Genomic DNA, 18484 nt, shown 5'->3' with positions numbered 1-18484 from the left:
CTTGGACCTTGAAATTGGAGAAACAGAGATTCAGATTTTCTAAAAGATTTTGTCTTCTCTAGATAAGTCAAGACGGATCTTCTAACATCCAGAAGATGCAGAACTTGCTGATGAGCATTAGCAGGAGTAGGACACAAAGCTGGAAGATAATATTCCTGATTTAAATTAGAAACTGAGGCCACTTTAGGAAGAAACGATGGAACGGTTCTTAGTATGATGCAGTCTGGTCTTATCTGTAAGTATGGCTCTTTGCAGGATAAGGCTTGCAGCTCTGAAATTCTTCTAGCGGTGGAAACGGCAACTAAAAAGAAGGTCTTCCACGATAAAGATTTGAGAGAAGCTTCCTGTATAGGCTCAAAGGGAGGTTCTGTGAGATGATGTAGGACCAAGGCAAGATCCCACTGTGGACATGGTGGCCTAATAGGAGGTTTGATGTTCCTTAAAGCCTTGAAGAATCTCCGTACTAAATGATTAGATGAGAATCTATTGTTATTTAAAGCATTGATTGCAGCAAACTGAAGCTTCAAGGTAGCAGGTTTTAAACCTTTATCAAGGCCATCCTGTAGAAAAGTAAGAATATCTGAGACTGAAGGTTCAGATACAGAATTATCTGAACACCAGGATGTGAAGACTTTCCAAACTCTACCATAGGACTTAATGGTCGCTGGTCTTCTAGCTGACAACAATGTCTTTATAACTCTGGATGAAAGACCTAGACCTGTTAGGGTCTTCTTCTCAATCTCCAGGCCGTAAGCTGTAGCTTCTGTGGTGATGGATGGAAAAACCCCATCTGTTCCAAGAGATGTGGAACTGCAGGAAGTTTCCAATATTCGCCCTTGGACAACCTCATTACAAGAGGAAACCATACTCTGCGTGGCCAAAATGGTAGGATCAGAATTGCATTCGGTTTCTCTTCTTTGATTTTGTAAAGTATCCTCTGAATGAGCGGTATCGGAGGAAATATGTAAATGAACAGGTTGGTCCAGGGAAGAGACAGGGCATCCACTGCATATGGTTGGTCTGACCTGTAAAGAGAGCAAAACATTGGCAACTTCGAGTTCTGTTTGGTCGCCATCATGTCCATTTGTGGACAACCGAACCGACTGACAATCTGTTGGAAGATAACACGGTTCAGGGACCATTCCCCTGGTCTTAGTTGAGAGCGGCTTAAAATGTCTGCCTGAGTGTTCAGAGACCCTCGAATGTGGACTGCTGACAGACTCTGAAGGTTTTCCTCGGCCCAGGAGATAATCTTTTGACACAGTTTGATGAGGGGTGTGCTCCTGGTACCCCCTTGCTTGTTTATGTAATAAACACATGACAGATTGTCGGTCTGTACCTTCACATGCTGTTTTTTCAGCTGGGTCTGAAAGAATTTCAGGGCTAAATAAATGGCTTTCAATTCTCTTTGATTTGAGGACAGAGTCCTGTCTGTGTAATTCCATTTGTCCTGAACCCAGAGATTGCCGAGGTGGGCCCCCCAACCTGAGGATGAGGCATCGGTTGTCAGGATCTGGGGTTGAACAAAACGTAAAGATCTGCCGGACGCCAAATTCTTCCTCAACCACCAACCGAGGCTGACTCTGGTCTGAGGAGTTAGTACAATCGGTTTGTCGAATCCTGCTGGAGATTTGTTCCAAACAGCCAGAATGTTGAGTTGTAGCTGTCTGAAATGTGCCTTTGCCCAAGGAACTGCTTCTATTATTGAAGTCATCAGACCCAGGACCCTCATGGCTGTTCTGACCGTTGTGCATCTTGTCTTGATAAGGTAGTGCACGGACTGCTTGATTTTCAAGATTCTCTCCTGAGGAAGATGAATAGTCATACTGCACGAGTCGAGAATATACCCCAGGAACTGAATTCTGGTTGTTGGAATAAGAAGGGATTTTTCCCAATTGATTAAGAAACCCAGTTGTTGTAGAAGATCGATTGTCATCTGAAGATGAAGTTTCAAGAGAGATTGATTCTCTGCTATGATCAGCCAGTCGTCCAAATAGGGCACGATCTGTATCCCCCGAAGTCTCAGTGCAGCCGCCAGAACTATGGTGGTCTTGGTGAAGATGCGAGGGGCTGATGTAATGCCGAATGGCAGACAGGTGAACTGGTAGTGAAGAGTTCTTGAATTGGTCACAATTGCTATTCTCAGATATTTTCTGTGACCTCTCCTGATGGGAATGTGGAGATAAGCATCGGCCAGGTCTATTTTGGCCATGTAGTTGCTTTGCTGTAGAATGGCGGTGGCTGATTTTATGGAGTCCATCTTGAATGCAATTTTGGTCAAGAATCTGTTTAGATAGCGGAGGTCTATAATTAATCTCCACCTGTTGTTTGGCTTTGGTACAGCAAATATGGCGGAGTACACTCCTTTCCCTCTTTCTGACAAAGGTACTTCTTCTAGAGCTCTTTTTTGGATAAATTCGTGCAACAAGGGAAGGATCTGAGATTTCTCGATTTTTGTACTCAAAAATCTTTCTGGCGGAATCTTGTCGAAATCCAAAGCGTATCCGTTTTTTACTGTGGACAGTACCCAAGCATCGGATGTGATGTCTGTCCATAAGTGAGCGAAGTCTGCCACCCTTGCACCTACTGGAGACAGACCTGGCATGGCGTCAGAAGTCAGGCTTCTCGTTTTTTTTACTGTGGAAGACAGTTCTGTCTTTAGACTTCTGAACTCCTCTACGTCGGTTACGAAATGCACGAAAAGGTCTTTCCGGTCTTGCTTTTCTAGGTGGAAAGCTCGGTTTTTTGGAGGTACTGGCTACTTGTGGAAAAGAGTTCCCCTTATCTTCACTAAGATTCTTCAACACCTCCTTCAGGTCTTTCCCAAACAAGGAAGATGGGTGGAAGGGAAGTGAACAGAAGTGATGTTTCGAGGCTACATCCCCTGTCCAGGGCTTTATCCACAGGGCACGACGTGCAGAGTTAGCCGTTAGCATGTTCTTAGATGCAAGTTTTAAAGAGTCAAGAGAAAAATCACACAGAAAATCGCCTGCAAGTTTAACAGAAGACAAATTCTCATAAATTTCTTCTCTAGGGACTCCATCCAAAATGTCCCGACCAATCTGGCTTAGCCATAATCTTAAGGCTTGTGCAACAGGCACAGTAGCAAGAGATGCCTTAGCCATGGCTGCTGAGAGTTGATAGCTTCTGCGGAGCATAGCGTCAGCTTTCCTGTCAAGAGGGTCTTTAAGTAAAGAAGATTCATCTGCAGGAAAAATAGATTTTTTAGATAGTTTAGCCACTGGGATATCAATCTTGGGAGGCAATTCCCATTCTTCAGATTCTTTAGGGTCGATTTTGTATACTGCTCGAAAACGAGACCCCAAATCAAATCTTTTTTCAGGCTTAGACCAACCCTGTTCAAAGAGGACTTTAAGATCAGGATGACTAGGCAATACTTTGGCTTTTTTTCTGGGAAAATAAAAAAGTGCATCTTGGTTGACAGAGTCATTATGAGACTCATCTGTCTCCATTACACTTTTAACCGCCTTGATCAATTTAGAGGTTTTATCTTTGTGAAACAGAAAAAAATCCTCAGATACATCTGGCCCAGAACCTTCCGATTCAGGGCTATCCCCAGAAATTATCTGGGCTTCTGAGCAGCTACTAGAAGGCAAAGATATAGAAGATGATTGCCTATGATGTTTTCTACGTTTATGATGTCTTTTAGACTTCTTTTTCTTTGAACTCATCTCATCAAATACAGCAGACATTTTTTCCTTCATCCACTGAAAAAATACATCTCCTCCTGAAGTCTGAGCAGGAGCTGCACAAGGGGCACAAACATCATCAGGGCAATCATCCGGTATAGGCTGCTCACAGCTAATACAGTCTCTATGATGAGACTTTCTCTTCCTTTTACCAAGGCTGGACATCTGTAACACAAACAACAAGTGTTAGGACATGCCAAATGAAGGAACAAGGGCACTCATGAAAGGAACAAACCTTAAGCTCAGACTGACTCTGCTGCCTGGCAGGTGCAGAGAGCATACCTGAACAGTACAGCCTTAAAACATTCCCAACAGGAAATGCAATGCACCTGGTCAGAGGCGACACCCGGGCTAACAACCAAATCCTTCTAACATAAGAAAAGGATGCAGGGGACGCGCTGAGCCCTAAGGTTAGCAAGCTTTGTTCACAACAATATAGAAACCACCTTACGGTACATTGTAGATGGTGGCTTCAGGAAGGGGGAGATGCGGCAAAACAGCAGCTATACCCCAAAGTATTGAGTGCAACACAAATCTGACCTCCACTTCTCTGCTTATTCAAAAGCCGTACCTGAGAATACAGCGGTTCCCGCTTCCAATGGGAGACGCAGTAGGAGGGGAGTTTATCCAGAAACTCCGAAAATATTGGACTTCCGCCACCACGGGGGGAAGGACAGCCTCAGAATGTAGTTTCACCAAGATTGCCACTGGTAAGACATTTGCTTCTACCCTGCTGGACGTGCACCACAGCCCAGGCCTCAGGGGAGCAAGAGGATACTGGCAGTAAACCTAATTAGGACAGAAGAAAAAAACACGCCTCTTCCTTGACTCCTAGGATACTTATAGGGCAGTCGGTTAATTGATTTATTGTTAATTAACATTGTTATTGTGTTCTTCTGTCATAATTAGGACTCCAGACTCTTACCCATCAGTGCTGCCTGTAGGACGAGAGGAAAATAAAATTTACATTGAAGTCAATGGGTTTTTTAAATGATACATTAATCCTCAGTTAAACCTCCATTCTTTACTTTTTTGACAGAGGGAAGGGACAGTGCCTTAGTTGTCAGTTTTTACCTATACAGGAGATGTCATCACATTTCGACATTCAGACTTCCAGATTATACATTTATTTATAACTGCATAGAACACACTGTTTATTCTTATAGCAATGTTTCTTTTAGGGCTAATTTAGGATTTAGTGGTGAGAATTGTAGACGCTTTTACATACACTTGTGTGACCTACCACCCCTCCAGCTGTTGTTTCCCCTAGACTTTTATACTTCACACAGAACAGAAATTTGATGGACTTGTTGGAGAGATGGCATCTCATAACAGCGGAGGATTGAGACACGGAGCTGCTATGTATTAAATTATTAGGAATGGATGAAACTACCACATTAGAAGTAAGAATAATGGAATATCTGGTGATGGAAGCTTTATAAAATGATCACCATTTTTTTTTACACCTATAGCGAGTCTATTTTAGGCTATAGCTAGTGCGAAGGCAGGAGTCGTGTCCCCCTTCACGCCAACTTGGTGTGGAAGTGGAGTAAAGGCGAAGATAATTGCCATTATTGCGGATTCACCTACCAAACCGAAGAATAAAGGAGAGGAGTAATTTTGAGTGCACAGTGAAAGCTGTAAAAACTATTTTTTTATTATTTTTTGTCAATATTACCATATTTGGAATTGTTTCCAGCATGGGAAATTAATGATCTGTTATACAGATAAAACTATAAGCTGCAATTTCTTTTCTGATTTGCCTGTGTGATTGGGTTCCAGTCAAATTCCACAAATGTCAATGGTGATAAATCTGGCCCCCTCTCTCCACGTTTTATAGCTGCTGCTTATGAACATGGATACCGTACATGACCCTAATCCTGGGATTATCCAAGTATTCAGCAGTGCACGGATCAGGACAGGTCACCAGTAAGAGAAGTGGAAGCCCCCTCTAAGTGGCGGCGGGGGCGCGCGTGTGCGCGTGCCCGGGGAGGGAGGAAGGAGCAGCAGCAGGAGGAGGGGGAGGAGACAGGGAAACCCCGGCCCCGCTCACTGGAATTCCAGGCTGCGCTGCGGAGCCAGAGCTCGCGAGTTTTGGACGCTACCGCCGCCGCAGCCGCAATCCCTCGCGAGAGCACCGGGTCGCCATTCGCCGTGACGTCACTGTGTATTGTTGTGAGGGGGAACGGGAGCGTCCCAGAGCTGTCAGCTGAGCCGTGCCGCCGCCGAGCCATTGTCTCCCCCGCTCCGTGCCCGTGGATCCCCCACGTCATAAGAACCATCAATGAGATGCCAACATGAAAGACAAGAGGAAGAAGAAGGACCGCACCTGGGCCGAGGCTGCCCGCCTGGTAGGTGCCCGTGCTGCCCCCCTCCTCCACGGCCGCAGCAGGGGCTTTGTTGTTGTCAGAGTTTATGGCTGCACTCACATGCACCGGCCTCCATTCATACTGCAGCTGTGTGTGCCCAGAGCAGCAGTGGCCCTGGTGGTGACAGGGTCCTGTGTAACATGTCAGAGGCCGCCCTGCTGTCCTATCATGTGCTACTATACAGTAATTCTACTATACAGTACAGTATATATAGTCATACTGTGTATGGAGGAATATTCTGGATATATGCTGAGGTCATGGTGCATAATCCCATACAGATCTATAGTGTCCATTCTCCTCTCCCTGTATGAAGAGCTGGTGTTGTGCCATGGCTGCAGCGATCATACAGAAAGCCGTCATGGCCAGGCGGATATAGGGATAACATTCAGGGTTCTCATATGGTTTCCACATGGGAATCATCCTGGAAATGTCTTTCCCTTGTATACGTGTTCTTAGAAAGCATAAGGTATAACGTGTAGGTAGTAGGAGGATACATCAGTGCAGTGTGTAGGAGTGCGCTCCTAAGCGTCATAGTGGAAGCGATGCTATCATGCATTTGTATGAAGTGATCACAAAGTGCTGCAGCACAACAAGCCTGGACCTCAGTGGTCATGTATGAGCAACACATGGTACTGGTCTACTAGGGTCTCAGATCTGCACCGTCTCTTTCCTGTGCCAACTTCCCCACTGTATCATTGCAGAAAGCGGCAGGTGCACCCAGTTATTACATGCTGGGTAATAGTGGTCAATGACTGAGTGTAATACATGATGTGAGACGGGTCCTTAGTCGGAGGAGAGACTGTACAATGTTGCGGCACTCTCATCTGTAGAATCCTTATTCCCATGTAACTCATATCCACAGTTTTTTTTCTGACATTGTCTTGTCGGCTTTATACCATTTACTGGAGGCCGTGGTCACACGCTGCATTTGAATAGTGTTTTCAATTTCAGTTCATAGGCATTAGGCGGGAGCTTGGCCCGATCACATTTAATAAGAATTCTTTATTTATATAGCGCACACAGATTCCATAGCGCTGCAAAGAGCTTGCCAAATCGGTCCCTGTCCCCAATGGGGCTCACACTCTAATCACTGAAACGCATGCAGTCGGGAACAAGCACCACGTGTTTTGTATTGTTAACATGAAAAACACACATTTCTTTTACACTATTGCTAAGCGTCATGTATGTTCTTCCCCTCTGCCGCAACAGATTCATCAGGACGCAGCGGATGCTCCGGCAGGGCCAATTGTGCGTCTGTTCCTGCCTGCGTAGAATTTCACTATAGCCTTAACATGAACAACATGTAATTGAAATGAAGAGTGTGAATGTGGTCTTAGGTTGGCCACACGCATCACATGTTCCCAGCTGACAGCTATCAGTCTGGATCTCCAGATCCACAAAAGCGTTGGACATGTTTAATTTCAACATACCTGACCTTCGTCTTCACCCAATCTCCACCACGTATAAGGCCAGTAACTCTGTATTTAAAGCACCAAAGTCAGTTTTCCTCTACTGTGAGGTCAGCACTTGTAGGTACTTTCACCATACACAGATGATAGAAAACTTGTTTATCAGTGAAATACTAATGTTTTCCTAATACTAATGTAACTGCACAGCGTCATTTTTCTTGGAACATCCACAGTGCATGGGACTGGGCTCGCCATAATGATATGATACAAGGAGTCTGTGCTTCTCCACTAAACAGCGGTAATGAAATGTAATCTTAACACCAAGAAGTAGAGACTGTGTATTTTACATGACTGTAGTCCTATCCTCTGCTTTGTGGTTGGTCTGTGAAAAAGGACACTGCAGAGTCTATGCCTGAAACTGCCCTTTGTGTTATCCAGGTTGTATCGGACTTCTTTCTGATGCTCCTATTCTAATAAATGGATCTGCAGGACATCTTGCCATGCGTTCACCTTTCATGGTCTTTCCATTCTAGTGCAGACAGTGGGTCAGAGGTGGTGACATTGAAGGGCAAGTCGCTGCTTAAGCCACTCATGGGCCTCAGCAGTGACCTGCACACAAATGTCACAAAACTGAAGCCGATGCAAATTTCAGTGCTGAAATATTCTACAATGGGAAGATGGAAGTTCGGAAGTCACATAGATTTCAGAGCCGCAGATTTTCCATATCAATTCTGCATGGAAAATCAATTGTGGCACCTTATGTTACTTCTGCTTTGGATACGATCCTGGAGATGCACAATATTTCCTTAGAAAACATAGGACACCTACCCGGCCCATTATAAGGCTAAGTGCGCACCACTATGTGCCTAAAACTGGCAGAATTAGGACCTGCTCTATAATTTGCAGCAAGGCCGGTGCTCTGTATAATGTAAGTCATGCGGCCAGGTCACTGATGAAATAAATGGTTGTCTGCGTGATGCGTTAGGCCTCTGTCAGACAAACGTTTTTTTCGTCTGTGTGCTACTCATAACATTTTGGTACGGATGGCACACAGCCACATTTACTTGAATGGGCAATTCTGCCATCCAATTAATTGGTCGTATCACCCACTGGACTGTGCCGGCAAAAAGCACATACGGCCAGCTGCATGGCTCCCTATGAAGAGGGGAAGGGCGAGGAGCGCTCCCCTTCTTCAGCTGGCAGTATGCTACGGCCAGGTACCATCCCAGGCTTGGCATACCTTTGTCTGAAAGGTGCTTTTGTCTGTTGGGTCCACATCAGAGCAGATGTGGACATAATTATTACAATGGGACGTACGTGTACTAATGGGTGGGTTCCTGCGGTTTCCTGCAGTGTATGGCTGTGTATAAAAAAAAAAATAAGTATGCAATGCAACTGGAAATAAAACTGAAGTATACTAAAGTTTGTATTATGAAACTTCACCCTTGCCCGCTGCCTTCTGCTTGTAAGAGCTGACTGGGAGAAACCTATCACACGCAGAAGGTAGGGGAGAATGTTGGCAGCATAAGTAGATAAATAGTTATATATCTACCTGTGTATGTATAATGCACAGACCTCTTGATGGGCATACCTTACAGCAGATGCCCACCAACAAGGTTCCAGTGAAAATTGTCCAATTTGATGCCCTTTTGATCAGATATCAGTCCGACTCCATCCAGAGTATCTGTCATCTGAGTTGCCAGATTTTCACATCACTTATCTGAGCTACTATTCCCTTTCGTTCAGCATCTTCTAGCAAGTCCTGCGTGAAAAACTGACCATACTAGGGTGACAACTGAGCGTCATCACATTCACATAATCATTTACTCCAATGGGTGAGCCATGCAGCGCAGTACATGCAGCCATTGTCTTGCCTGTACGAGTACAGTCTGATGTAGATTAGGACAGTTCTCGTATGGGAAAATTGTGAGGAAGGGACCCCAAAGTAATATTAATACTTCAGGTATTTAAAGGGAATCTGTCATGGGGTTTTAGTCCCACGCTCTGACAACAACCTTTTTATACAAAGCAAAGTCCATGATGAGGTAATGATGATCATCTATATTCTGGGAAATTTGAGCAGTATGGTGGTAATGATTAATAAAAAAAGTCCCAGGACTGAAAGGGTCATGCATGGATGTCTTCTCTTGGTTTATTGATGTCCTGTAGTCCAAGTACATCATGACAAGTTTGGAGGGCAGCTGGGTTTGTTTTGGAGTGTGGGAGGAAACCGGAGGACCCAGAGGAAAACCACAAAAACACTTGAACCCAGGTCCCCAGCGCTGCAAGGCTGTAATGCTAACCACTAAGACACCACTCTGCCCATATAATGATATACTTTCCCATTTGACTGTAACGACCCCTTACATCATTATGGTTCCCTCATGGTCATGGACAAGTGACAAATTTTTGCCATATCCATTCACGATTTTTCAAAAACTTGTCTGAGCAGGCTACTGACTATATCCAGAGCTCTCATAAACTTTGGAGACCACCTGTGCTGCTTATAACTAGTATAGATTTGGTATTAACCTTATATTGGGATGTTGGCAGTACAAGGTTTAGGCCGCGTTGCTAGTAGACCAGGAAGAGATGTGTCCAGGCTGCGGTAAGGACATCTTTATAGGACATGGAGTGGGACGTCTTCATTTGAGGCTCTAGAGAACAATATAGAAAATGTTCTTTTTGTGGAGGCGCATTGTGTGGGTGCTGGGGGCCATGACAGAATCTAAATGTCAGTGTGAAAAGCTTTTCCAGATAATCTTCTTGTACATAGACCTTTTTATGAGTTGGATTTTCTTCTGCTGCGTCTTAATAGAATATTCTTTTACGGAATAACTTGAGAGTAATTGTTTCAGAACATGTTGGTGCACAGTGACTGTTTTCTCTTTTTATCTGAACACATTTTGTATTTATTTACTCTGAGATTAAAGGGAACCTGTCACCAGGAGACCCATTTTTAGCACTCCCCCAGTCCCCACAGAGCATAGTACATACACTGCCAAAGTGTTTTTGTATTAAAAATTGGTTTTACAGAAAAAAAGATATGCTATATTGTACCTTTCATTAGCATCTGCTGTGTGACTAGGCAGTTGCCAAATGGGAGGGGCTGGAAAGTAGCAGTCCCCCCCCCCACCTTGGGGAACAGCTTCTCTATGTGACCTTTTCAAATATATGAAAACACCCATCACTGGGCTTAGCGATGCCCCCTGCTCCTCTACAGCCAATCCCGAGTGAGGGGAGTTATTCATATATTTGAAATGGTCACATGTTTCCCAAGAGGGGGGGGGCTGCTCCTTTCCAGCTCCTCCCAAAAGGCAACTGCCTAGTCACACAGCAGATGGGGAGTGCTAAAAATGGGTCTCCTGGTGACAGGTTCCCTTTAAATATTAAAAGGATGTTCCTAAATTCATAAAGCCATATATTAGCCTCTGGGCTATTTCATTGGACCCTGGGGGTCTTTGCAGTAAGTTCCTGTTAGATCTAACAGTGATTGGCAGCCGATGTGTCTTGCTCAGGGGGTGGTGGTGCCCGGGTGAGTACCAGGACGTAGCTGTGCGTGTAGGTGCCCTAACTACCCACAGGTGTTGCTTAGCCTCTAATGTAAAATTTCAAGTTTTTCCCTTTGAATTTGGGAATAACTTGCTTATTGGCACAGGTTCCAGTGGCGACACCCCCAAAAATCACGAGAACAGGGGTTACTCCAAATGAACAAAACAGCAAGTTGCACATGCGCCTGCTGCTCTATTTGTCTCTATGACGCTGACATGGATAGAAGAGCTCTGTAGTCTGCTACTAGCATCAGTGCCATAGACAATGAATGGAGCGGCAGCGGGCATGTCCTAATTGCTGCTCCACTTAGTACAACAGAGTACAAATGAATGTCACCATGACAGCATTAAATGACATACGGTACGGAAATAGGGTAAAAGTGAGCATCAGAGTATCATAAATCCCATACATTGCAGTGCCATTCTGCAAGTAATATGTGTGAACATACTCTTATAAGAGGAGACACCCATGCATTTATCTGACGTGTCACCTAATTAGATGTATGAAACTTTCTCTAAAATATTAGCCTTATGTGAACAAAACTTAAATAACCAAAAATTTTTATATCTTTTTTTTATTAGTTTTTTTCTTTGATATTTCAGTCTCTTCCAGAATACAATTATGTAAAAAGACTCAATTCCAGTGGTAGAGCTGGTGGCTGTGCCTCGAGCCTCCACTCCTCCAATAGCTGCATAAATGTTGAGTTAATTTGCTCCCTGCCTGTAAATGTTAATTTAATATTTTTTCTTCCCACTTTTTGTTGCATACTTAATTCAGAAGGTGCCATCTGTTGCCCTGTGGCTACAGTAAAAAAAGACGACTTGTCTTATAATTAATTGCAGGGATGCAAAGATATTATTTGCATTGTGGAAGAAAAGTGTGACTCCACAATTCTGACCCTCTCCTTGTGGGAATAGCTTAGGCTGGCAGCACACAGGAGCCAAAAACAGGACCTTGATGTGACCAATCACAGTACAGGCAGTCCCCGGGTTACATGCAAAGTAGGTTCCTAAGGTTTGTTCTTCAGTTGAATGCAATTCGGAATAGGTATATTTTGTAATTGTATTTCCAGACCAAACCTTTTCATTGTCCCTGTGGCAATTGGATTTTCAGAATTTTTTTGCTGTCATGAGAACAAGGATCATCAATAAAACCTCATTACAGACATCTGATCAGTGCAACCTGGGAGTAAAGTAAAGCATCCATAGAGCTTCACCAGAGGGCAGAGAGATCCGTCTGTAAGTCAGGCATCACCTGTACATAGGAAAAGATGATGCAAGGAGCTCCTGATTATCTGGCACTGCTGTTCTGAAGGGACTCCTGCACTCCAAGGAATGATTGATCACTGAAACCTGCAATTACAGTATATTTACATTTTGATATTCCCTTTAACCTCAAAGGACACTTTAACTTCCCAAAGCTATAATTTTCATCTTGTTTTTACTCATCCAAACCAGATAAATATATTTTTACTTTATATTTGTTTTCTGAGTGTAGATTTTTATCCTACTTTTTTATCCTATTTTTGTTCCATGATAATGGGGGCAAACATTGTGCCAGAGCTCTAGTAGCAACTTTTGTTATATGAGCCTCATACCAACAGCCATTTTTATATTTTACTAAACTTATCGTATATTGTAACTAAATGTTCCCTTCAACACTGATGGCTGAGATAAATGAACCTGATAGTTTCTTCTAAAATCTTTATAGACAGTCCCTGGATAATCTAATGTATTTACAGAGATGAATTATCAAGTGGCATTTGCTCTTATTATAAAAAAAGAGTTGCTCTTTAACCTTCTGATTTGTCTGACGTGGATGGACCTTGGTAGGCTTTCTAATAAACTGCTCACTACAGGAGAGCGAGCAGAAAATAGGCACGTAATGCACTGTTAATTTATGAAATATAAAAGAAATAGTCTCTAAATGCAATTCAACTGCCGCTTATGACCACACCCTTCACACTTGCATATTTCTAAAGTCAAATTTTGGCATAGGTGTCAGGACTGTGGACTCGCAGTCAGTGTAAAATGGACCGTCTCCGACTCCAAAAATATATAATAAATAGTTTGAATTAATTCTCTGCAGTGAATGTGCTGAATATTTTTTCCATAAGAATTGAGGGAAATTATGGAATGTCCTATAAACGTGTGTTCTGTTCCTGAACTAAGCATGTAGGCTTTAGTTGCGATGAATGTGGATGCACTTTTTGCTCATGCTCAGTAGTGAAGCCCCTCCCCTACAAATCATGGTAGAGAATGGGAATGTTTGCACTTATCTAGCATTGCTAGAGTGACCAGAAAATCAGGATTAGAGTAAATATATATCACATCTAACGTTTCAATAAACTGTGCATAAATAAATTGTCCATTGTATATTCTCTCTGTATAAAGATTAACATTTTAGTTTTCTTTTTCTCTTAAGCTCATGTTTGTGTGCTTTTAGTCAAGATAAATGTAACTGCACATTATGTACATGCTCAGTAGAAAAAGTGCCTTCCCTACAGGTGAAAGGGGAAGTAAAACTGGATTAATGCCGGATTGTCCAGTGTATGTTCTCAATGTTTACTGCTTTTTATTTTGTTCTCTCATTATAGTTCTTTATGTTTTAGTTTGCTTTTCCTCATGTGTGTAGAAATGAGCTGCTCTGATGGATTCTTTACACAATACATAGAATGTGAGGAGAAATATGTTTTCTATTAAAGTTATGGTACAGTTCTAAGGTTGTATTCCAGTAAATATTTTTGTTCTACCTAAATAACTTATTTATTGTATTATAAAAGTGATAAAAAGCCTTGTTATTAGATACGTATCAAACATATGTATTGAACATTGCCCCAAGTCGGAGTTAGGAAAATTGAGGAGCCGGAGCAGCTGGAAAACAAAAAACAAGTGAATGGGTGGCATGTGTAGACGTGGCCCTATATAGCATAGCAGTTAGCTTGGTTTGATGCAGTCACCAACCATGACCATCGACAGGATGGGCGGCAATAGCACATGGCCCGTTGCTTGTGTCCATGAGGCTTAGGGCTAGAAACAGGGCTGCGTATCAGTTTTTCTTTTTTTTTGTTTAATTTTTTTATTTATTTTATAATGCAATACATAACAAAACATATGCCTTAGCAATAAAAGACAACTAGATGCTGGATAACCGTAGTAATTGTAGCTCAGTACAGACTGTTAATAAAAAGAGTCCATGAAAGACACGAACACTAGATACAATGGTGATGATGTACATTTTACTTGAACATAATGGGAGCATTTCCCAGCACAGTGATAAATGTGACCTGGATATGCCAGTGACAACAGCGCAAAGGAATGGCTGGAGCTGCGAGTTTAGGGTATTTGTTTAGAAGGCTCAGTTGTATGGCTGTAGGACACTGTCACTGAGGATAAGTATTCCTAGTGAAGCGATAGCAATAGTACAGGCATGTATGTCTGGGATTGTTAATTCTGGAGAGTACTGTGACAATACTTCCACGCTCCTGTGTACCTACTGCCAACATCTGCCCCATAGATGAACAAATGAATTATGACCCAAAAATGAGGATTTATACTCTGCAAATGTATTGTATGCATTGTATGCCTGTGCTTGGTGTGGGGTGTGTGTGAAATAAAGCTTTAAAGGGGTATTCCCATCTGGGCATTCACATTTAATTTAATTCATTTGCCATATGTAATTGGATGTTATGAAGAAAAAAATTCCCGTTTGAAGATCATTTCTCATAAACGTAGTCATATTGTCCCTTAGAAATGAGATAGCTTCTTCTGATACAACCACCTCACATTTTGGCAGCGGTGGCCAGAGATGCACTATTGAGTCCTGCCTGACCACCTGGATACAGCAATCATTACCACAGGACGGCTGTAGGACATGTAGTAACTCCTAGACATTTTATATACAAAAACTTTTTGTTTATTTGTGCAATCCCTCCAGCAGAGGTGGCCGTATCCAGGGACACAGTCTTGTTTCTAAGGGACCATATGACTACATTATTGTGATTTATCTCCACACAGGTAAATTTTTTTTATTAACATCTAATTGAAGAAATGTTTATATATGGCAGAATAATGAATCTGGATGTGAATGCCCAGTTGAGAACACCCCTTTAATGCCAATCATGGTTCTTATGACAATTCAACATTTTTATAATCCAATTGTCACAGAGACAAATAATTTTGTCTGGGGTTTCAATTATAAAATATACAGTTCCAACTTACATACAAATTCAACTTAAGAATGAACCTACAGAACCCATCTTCTACATAACCCTGCCTGTATATATATATATATATATATATATATCACTCACCGGCCACTTTATTAGGTACACCTGTCCAACTGCTCGTTAACACTTAATTTCTAATCAGCCAATCACATGGCGGCAGACATGGTCAAGACAATCTCCTGCAGTTCAAACCGAGCATCACTATGGGGAAGAAAGGTGATTTGAGTGCCTTTGAATGTGGCATGGTTGTTGGTGCCAGAAGGGCTGGTCTGAGTATTTCAGAAACTGCTGATCTACTGGGATTTTCACGCACAACCATCTCTAGGGTTTACAGAGAATGGTCCGAAAAAGAAAAAACATCCAGTGAGCGGCAGTTCTGTGGGCGGAAATGCCTTGTTGATGCCAGAGGTCAGAGGAGAATGGGCAGACTGGTTCGAGCTGATAGAAAGGCAACAGTGACTCAAATCGCCACCCGTTACAACCAAGGTAGGCAGAAGAGCATCTCTGAACGCACAGTACGTCGAACTTTGAGGCAGATGGGCTACAGCAGCAGAAGACCACACCGGGTGCCACTCCTTTCAGCTAAGAACAGGAAACTGAGGCTACAATTTGCACAAGCTCATCGAAGATTGGAAAAACGTTGCCTGGTCTGATGAGTCTCGATTTCTGCTGCGACATTCGGATGGTAGGGTCAGAATTTGGCGTCAACAACATGAAAGCATGGATCCATCCTGCCTTGTATCAACGGTTCAGGCTGGTGGTGGTGGTATCATGGTGTGGGGAATATTTTCTTGGCACTCTTTGGGCCCCTTGGTACCAATTGAGCATCGTTGCAACGCCACAGCCTACCTGAGTATTGTTGCTGACCATGTCCATCCCTTTATGACCACAATGTACCCAACATCTGATGGCTACTTTCAGCAGGATAATGCGCCATGTCATAAAGCTGGAATCATCTCAGACTGGTTTCTTGAACATGACAATGAGGTCACTGTACTCAAATGGCCTCCACAGTCACCAGATCTCAATCCAATAGAGCATCTTTGGGATGTGGTGGAACGGGAGATTCGCATCATGGATGTGCAGCCGACAAATCTGCAGCAACTGTGTGATGCCATCATGTCAATATGGACCAAAATCTCTGAGGAATGCTTCCAGCACTTTGTTGAATCTATGCCACGAAGAATTGAGGCAGTTCTGAAGGCAAAAGGGGGTCCAACCCGTTACTAGCATGGTGTACCTAATAAAGTGGCCGGTGAGTGTGTATATATATGTATAATATATATGTATAATATATATATATAATATTATATATATTAATTATTTAAAATGCAGATTCGGACCGTAAGTACCAATTGTATCAAATCTCACAATAGAGGTGCCAAAAACAAACAAGAAGGGGGTATGAATATCTTTATTAAAATCTTATGACTGAGCAGTATTTTTTTAAAAATAATTAAACTCTGAAAAAATTCCAGTAATAGCTTCTTGTTCCCATAGTCCCAAGGGGGACTTGTAACAGCTGTCGCTAGCAGCTCACCCACATCGTGAAACACTTGAAACAAACATTAAAACTATTGAACTATTTTACAAGGTTTTGAACTGTCGGAAAACCCTCTATAACAGTGGTGGCGAACCTATAGCACGGGTGCCAGATGTGCCACTCAGAGCCCTTTAAATGGGCACTATTGCCATCACCCCAGGGTAGAGTTTGCCAGACAGGACTAAAGGCCTCTTGCACTCCCAGGCAGCCCAGGACCCTAGAAGGAAGCTACAATGATCATCCAAACTTCCTCTCCTTCTTTCTACTGTATTGGTGTCCTCTGGTGCCTATACAATTGAAACCTGTGAAAGAGCAGGGGTAATAAGTTACTGCTTAAATTGTCGCATTGGTACTTTGCGAAAAATACGTGGATTTTGGTTGTAGTTTGGGCACTCTGTGTCTAAAAGGTTTGCCATCACTGGTCTATAAGATAAAGACTCACAAAATTCTTGTTTTAGTTGACTTGTAAAAGTTGTGTTTCATTCGTATTTTGAGGAGGAGTAACATCTCAGGACAGTTTTACAGTACTTATCTGGGTTTCTTTTTTTTACTATAAGCCCCTGGGGGTATGTAAATGAAAGAGTGTACAGTACTTGCCTCACTCCGCCTGTGTGGCTGTTACCGCTGAGCATCTGTATTTATAGACCGACAGGAGGCGTTGTGTTGTGTCGGAGCAAGGTTCGCTTATTATTTATATTTTTTCATTTCCCCTGGGACCCATTAAAAAAAACAAAATTATCCTAAACAACCAGATTTATTTTCTGAAATTTGGTGCATCTTAAAATCAATGCACTGTCCAACTAAACAGACTATAAAGCTGACTGCCCCCCACCCCCACCCCTTACAGTGATATATGTATTTTTTTTATGGTTTTGAATTTTTTTAAATCAGATGGAGGAGTGAATTTTGGCACCCAGTGTGTGTGTGTGTGTGTGTGTGTCCCTCCCCCCCCTGGGCTAAGGCACTCACATATTAACATGTTCTCAGGCGGTAAACAAAGGATCTATGGTCCATTTTTCTGATCCGTATGTCATTGGTACATAAGCAGTTTCTGAGCCGTATGTCTGCAAAATGACCTGTATCTCGTCTGTTTTTTGTGGATCTGCTCAAAAAAATGGAAGACAGACAAATTACCGTATGTCTATATCTTGTCCCTACCTCTAAAAGGGTCACATGATTATGTTAAATAGCAACTAATCCACAAGTACGGACATCACATGGATGACACTTGTGACTTTTTATATGATGGCACCGACCACAAACACGTACAGGAATACGAGCCACTCTTAGTTTTCCTCAGCTACCACATGGATACATGAATAACACATTCATGTGTATAGGTACATTGAAATGAGCGTGTCATCCAGCACATGGACATACCTTCAGCAGTGTCTAGTAGGCCGTATGGTCCTAGGGTTCTGTATTTTCAGGATTGTCTGTGTTGTAGGCCCCGCTTAGACCTATTGCTGGAAGATGTAATGTAAAATGTTTTATGCAGATAAATGAATATGGATTTTGTAATGGATGAATGCCAGATTTCTTCCACCCTTGACATGACACGTTGTGCAGCGCTTGCAAATGTTTTATTGCATTTCTCGTTCTAGTAGCTTTTTAAAGAAATGATAATGCTTTACTATTATATGTTGGCTTTCAATTTTGACTGTGGTCGTATA

General features: G+C 42.6%; 1 protein-coding gene across 1 annotated transcript in view; it reads left to right on the top strand.

Moving 5' to 3' along the window:
* Window positions 1-5727: 5727 nt before the first annotated feature.
* ASXL3 (ASXL transcriptional regulator 3) overlaps window positions 5728-18484 on the top strand; it is an 83942-nt gene continuing 71185 nt past the window's right edge. The window contains exon 1 of the mRNA XM_072151998.1: window positions 5728-6061. Coding sequence (XP_072008099.1) covers window positions 6008-6061 — 54 coding nt within the window. The 5' untranslated portion in view covers window positions 5728-6007. The remainder of the gene's footprint in view (window positions 6062-18484) is intronic.

The sequence above is a fragment of the Engystomops pustulosus genome, chromosome 5 (assembly GCF_040894005.1).
Source record: "Engystomops pustulosus chromosome 5, aEngPut4.maternal, whole genome shotgun sequence".
Classification (NCBI taxonomy): domain Eukaryota; kingdom Metazoa; phylum Chordata; class Amphibia; order Anura; family Leptodactylidae; genus Engystomops; species Engystomops pustulosus.
The sequence above is the reverse complement of the archived record's forward strand: the minus strand, read 5'-3'. Positions and strand labels throughout refer to the sequence as shown.